Raw genomic sequence first — 6,356 nt, 5'->3', positions numbered from 1 at the left:
TAAAAATCAAAATAATTTGTTTATAATCAATTTATAACCTCAAATTTTTTTAATATTTTGACTGTAAATAAGTAATTAATTATTTTTATTTTAGTTAAAAACAGATATGGAAAATTATTTAGAGTGGAAAATGATTGGTGGTAACAAACGGATGAAAAATAATATTTTGCCACACAAATACATTGAAGAATCAAAACTTACAAGTGTAGAAGTTTCTCCAATGGAAGTAGATCAGCAAAGTTCTGAGAAATCCAGCTTCAATTTTGATGATAAAATGATAGGTCGAAATTCAAGAAATAATATAGATAATATGGATCTGGAATATTTGGATACTGCCAATTCTACTGCATCTCAAGATTTTAAAACCAGTGCATCTAATGTTTTTTATGATAATTTTCCTCCTCAAACTATAAAAGTTAATGCTACAGTTCAAGTCAAGATAAGAAGTTTGTATAGGAGTACACAAATTCATTTTAAACCTCAAACAAAAGACCGTGCAACTTCTCCCATTAAAATATTCTCTGGAGTAAAAAATTTGGATGACTCATGTTCTTTATCAATTAGTAATAATCAAGTAATGAAGACATCAAATACAACAGTAAGTTCATTCCCAACTTCTTCAGATAACCTTTTGTCGACAAATCCAAGTACTGAAAATGAGTGGAAAAGCCAATATCAACAAGAAGAATTCCAAAAATTAAATTTAAAACAAACTTTCCAAAAAATTCAACAATCACCTCGTAAATATATCGGTATTCCAAACGACTGTATGGATATTATCGATATTTTACGGACCGCTAAATTAAGTGATGTTGAAATCTTTCTCACGTTAAAAAAAATAAGACTAAATGAAAGTTTTGCTATTTTAGCTGATGATTTTGGGATGTCTACTTCTAATGTAAGTCGTACATTTACTAAGACCTTGCCAATCATAACTGAGTATTTAAAAGACTTCATTATTTGGCCTTCATCTGCAAAAATTAAAGAACAATTGCTAATGAGTTTCAGGAGTCGCTATGCCGCAGTAGAATCGATCATTGATTGTTTGGAAATTGAAATTAAAAAGCCAACAGACCCAGTTAAACAATCATTGACATTGTCAGAATACAAAAAATGTAATAAGGTAAAAGCCCCAATAGATGATCACGTACCAGTATATGATCACTCCATGTATCTGTATATCTATATTCACAAATATAGGTATACAAATACATGGAGTGATCATATACTGGTACATGATCATCTATTGGGGCTTTTACCTTACTGTGAAATATTTAGTATCTTGTACTCCAGATGGTATAGTTAATTTCGTATCACCAGGTTATGGTGGTAGAGCATCTGATGCAGAAATAGTTTCAAACTCTGGATACTTGGATTATTTAAAGCCAGGTGCAGCTGTATTCGCAGATAGAGGTTTCAAAAATGTTGAAAATTTAGTAGTTGCGAAAAAATGTACGTTGATTAGACCTACAGTAAGCTCTAATAAGCAACCAACTCATGATGAAGTCATTGTGACGAAACGAATTGCTAGCCTTCGAATTCACATTGAAAGGTTAATAAGAAGAATCAGAGAATTTCATATTTGTGAACCTCATTCGTGTCTTAATGTTAAATTGATTCCGCAAATGGATAATATTATCACGATCGTCGCTGCTTTAACAAATTTACAAGGATCACTGATAAAAAAAACATGTCACATTAGAGATTAATTAAAAATATAATATTAATTATTTTACAAAATTTCGTTATTCACAGTAAATAAGCTTATGTATATATCTATAAACATTCAAAACATACAAGTGTCTTAAAATAATACGTTTTTGATCTTAATTATTTTATTGCTCTGTTTTGTATAAAGAATTAAATAATCGTTTAAAAATACATTTCTCCCAAAATTTACTCAAATCTTCTAATAATTTATTAATTAATTGTGAGTCGTAATTAATAATAATAGATTTAAATGCTTTTGTATCTTCAAAGTTCGGGTCTGCAACAACAAACATCGCTTTTTTTCTTCCGGCGAAAAGCATTTGCATTTGCATTTGCGTTATATATTTCATTGATACTTTATCGTAATTCTTAGTATCAATATATGTACGAGCACTTTTGTCTGACGTTGGACATTTAATTTCAATAACAAATTCGTCGTCAATTGCATCAGGCGAAACTCCTAGATAAGGATATTTTTCAGATAAAAATAAACCACATTTATTAAACTTTTTTTTTATTAAACTTTTTTTCATCTTATGTTCAACTTATTGTAAAACCATTGCTTCTAATTTTTTGCCTCGTTCCATAGCTTTTTTGTTCTGCAATTTTTTACCACCGACCAACAACTCCACTAAAATTCCATTCGGTGTATTACAACGTGATGCTTCATATGTCTTTGATGCAGTAACTCGTCCGTATCGCAATGTAAACCAAAGCTCACAGTTTGCTTGATCTTGAGTCATTTTTTCAATTCGCTCACACAAATCTTTTGACATTCGACTTTTGCTTAATGTTAAAAATTCATCATAAGATGTTCCTCCTTCATTAATAAAATTTACTAATAAATTATGAATTGAAAGACTTTGCTCGTTATTTACATCATTGAAGTATTTTAAAATTTGACTCTGTACAGTTTTTTGATTTGTTCTTTTTACAAATTCTTCTAATGCATTAAAAGGTTTATTCAAAGCAATCGATTCTTTAGTACTGGCAAAATCTTTTACCATAATAAATTTTATTGATGATCCAACTTGAGATAGAACTGATGGTTCTTCAGATCTTCTGTGATCTTCTGTGTAACCACATTATAAAAGCAATCGCGTGCTTGCATCCACCTAAGAAAAACAAAGAGAATGTATTGGTAGGTATTTTATTTTTAATCAATTTTTTTTTGTTTCTCGTATCAAACAGTAACTATAAATAATAGAGTTAAGAATAACAGTATTAGTTATAGCTAAAATATCTTTACACTATTGCACTTACCTGACGATGCGGCACAATCATGACATTGAATCGATAAAATCTCTTCCTCAACAATATTTAAAACAAGAGTCACTCGATATGATTTATTGTGTACTCTGTGCTCAGGACAAATAAGACATTTAAGAGTACATTCTGGTCCATGAAGTTTTAGTTGAACGAATTCAATAGCAGCATCTCCATACGACTGTCTTCCGGATCTATATTTCAATATATTTATTTTATTATTAGTCTAATATTTCAACTATAATATTTAAACACTTGTTGTAGATTAAAAAAAGTTTGGAAAATCCAAAAGTGCACGACTCATAATGCTCATTTAACTATGAAATATAAAAAAAAAAAAAAATATCCAATTATTTGTCAATAAATAACGAAAAAAAAAAACACATGAGTCGTGCAAAATAAAAAGAAAAAAAATAATTAAAAAAAAAACAGCTGTACTAGGAAAGTGATGCACAGGCGCCCCTAGTGGAATAAAATGTACATAATATCTATAGATATAGATATAGATATATCACCATCCATGTTAATTTTACATGGATATATATAGATATACAGTCTTGTAGTTTTCGTTTTTTATTAATTGCAATTAAACGACACTGAATTAATTAATCATTCGCATTCAGTGACCTACAATCGTCGATTAGAATTTAAAAAAAAAAATTTAACTCAAATAATGAATTTTTTCACAAGTTACAGTGTTTCCGGGTTTCACACATGACGGACAGGAAAATTTTTTGACCTATTTTGGTGTTTTTTTCCAATTCTATTGCAGTAAATCAATTTTCAAAAAGTATGAAAATGATCTCCATTAAATTATCTTGACAATAGTATGCAAAATATCTTGATTCCGTGAACTAATAAGGCTATAATAATAAAAATAGCCGCCAAAATGAGACGAAAAAAATTTTTCGATCGTAAAGCACTCTCTGATGCTTCGCATCATGAGTCGTGCAATTGACCTATAATAAAATTTTTTTTAATTTTTTTCAATATGAGAATTTCAGTTTAAAAAAACAAAGAATTGACTGGTTGATTTTTTTATATATATTATTTATTTTGATAATTGTTATTTATCAATAAATCCAAAAATTATTAAACAATGATGAAATTACGTATCATTAAAATTTATACTTACAGGTTAGCTTTAGCGCCTTGAATTTCTGCAGATACAAAATTGGAGTTAGTAGCTAAGTAAGATGCGACCATAAAAGCATCAACACGTGGTAGATTATCGGATCGAGCTTCACTGAAACCAGGATCGACTTTTCTTCGAGGCATTTTTATTTCTTTTTAATTATTTATTGTCAGTCACTATCACCCTGTTCACATGTACCACTAGTACCACTCAGCATTTATGGTAATATAGAGTATGATCATAATATATTTACTTTCAGTAAATTTTAGTCTTAATGATAAAATATAACTAAACTCACTGTAAATAAAAACCAACTTGAAATTTTTTTCAATAATTAATCATTCGTCGTTTATCATGCATTCAAATAACGCGCCAATAATATGCATAATGACGTCACACCAATCACATCAAGTTTCACATCACGTGATTTTTATATCATATTGGACCACTTTTATTTATTTATTTATTTAAAAATTATTTGTAAAAATTAAATTTTAATCTTACTTAGGTATTTTATGTGCATCAAAGAATTTATTAACTGAACTTTATTTGCAAAATCATTTTCATGCAAATACCCAATTGTCTCCGGCAAAATGTTCAGTCTTATTTTTTTTTTTTAAACATTGGCGCATTCTTTAATACTTTAAATAAGCAATCTAATGTTTTTTTTCTCAATTTTTTTGTTACATATTGTCTGCATACTAGTAGAATTTTTTATTAATTTAGGGTGCACAAACTTTTTTCTATAAAAAAAAAATCCGAAAAGCTGTTAACCCTGCAGGCCATCCCTAGAACTTCCCGCTATGTACGAGCTTAAAGCGCTCGAGAAATGCTCGATTCTGAAGTAACTATATTACTAATATTAACGATACTAATCGTAACTATATTACGATACAAATATTAACGCTTTATTCATAAATACAATTTAAAAAATTTTTTTTTCTAATTTTAGAAAACATTTCGAAAAGGTTGTACTTATCCGAAATAAAATTCTTCCGATTGACGAATAATTGATAATTAATCTTAACAACTTATTGAAGTCACTCGCTAAAGTTGTTATTGTTCAACATGCTTGACAAAATAATTTACGTTCAAAGATTGTATAGTTAGATCGAAAATATCTGAAAAAAATCGATTTCTAAATCTTCAATAAAATATTAGGCAAAATTGATGATAAAAGTAATAAGTGATAATTTTTTTATTTATCTTAGTGTACGTTCAAAATAAACAAAACTATCGTACATTTCAAAAGTTAACATTAGAAAAGTAGAAAGTGATCTTATTTCCCGAAGTTTTAGTTTCGATTGCAATGCTCAGGATTATAGACTTGGTTAAAAAAATTTGATTGAAATACTAATGCACATAAATGTTGTTCTTTGAGCAATGTGAAGGTTGTTATAATCTTTCTTGAGATGGGTGTCGGAATTTTTAAACTGAAGATAAAGTCGTGGGGAAGATCTTGGTAGCATATCTAGTGTGATTTCCCATGGGTAATGTCGACCGATCAGACGATCGAGTGGGAGGTTGAAAACCGCACTGGGAAACCTAATATCTTGGACTAACCCTCGGCTCTTTCTTGTACTTCCATCACCCCTTGTTTTCTTGAGAGAACATCTAAAACCCCTAGAGAGCAGAAAGAGGAAGGATAATATAAACTTGAGAGCATTCTAAACCTCCATTCAAGTTACTGTGAGAACCGAGTAGTTTTTATACCGAAAGCGACACTGCAATAACGACTGCTTAATCGATTGTATCCCACAATACGGTTCTAACTTCTATTCTGCAATGGTGTATTAACTATAGTTAAGTTTCTCGAATCAATTTCGAGGAAACCAACTCAAAAATACGTCTGCGTATCTGCTCCTCAAAAAATAATTTGCAGTATAAAAGGACGACTTGAAAATCCATTTCGCTCGAACCATCACGGAAAGATTAAAACCCGACTGGTTCGTGTTCTGCACCAAACTCAGTCGTGTTCTGCACCAGACTCAGTCGGGTGATGCACCAGAATCCGTGCAAAGTAACCCGCACACGACTGAGTCTGGTGCAGAACACGAACCAGTCGGGTTTTAATCTTTCCGTGATTAAACGTTTTACGTTGGCTAACACATTACTTGGTCTTCCAAAGTAAACTCCAACTTTTTTATTCTTATTCCAATACGCTTTTTTAAAATTTCAATAACTTTTAGCTCCTCAGCTTGGTTTCTCATGTCTGCGATATTTACGTGCAAGGATTTTGTATTTC

The 6,356-nt window shown here is 30.1% G+C and overlaps 1 protein-coding gene across 1 annotated transcript; it reads left to right on the top strand.

The window, feature by feature from the left end:
- The first annotated feature begins 577 nt into the window (after positions 1-577).
- Positions 578-1,709, top strand: LOC123266107. Its single transcript, XM_044730138.1, has 3 exons — positions 578-647; positions 870-1,115; positions 1,294-1,709. The coding sequence occupies exons 1-3, from the start codon at positions 578-580 to the stop codon at positions 1,707-1,709; spliced, it is 732 nt and encodes a 243-aa protein (XP_044586073.1).
- The last annotated feature ends 4,647 nt before the right edge of the window (positions 1,710-6,356 follow it).

The sequence above is a fragment of the Cotesia glomerata genome, linkage group LG5 (assembly GCF_020080835.1).
Source record: "Cotesia glomerata isolate CgM1 linkage group LG5, MPM_Cglom_v2.3, whole genome shotgun sequence".
In the NCBI taxonomy this organism is placed as follows: Eukaryota; Metazoa; Arthropoda; class Insecta; order Hymenoptera; family Braconidae; genus Cotesia; species Cotesia glomerata.
The sequence above is the reverse complement of the archived record's forward strand: the minus strand, read 5'-3'. Positions and strand labels throughout refer to the sequence as shown.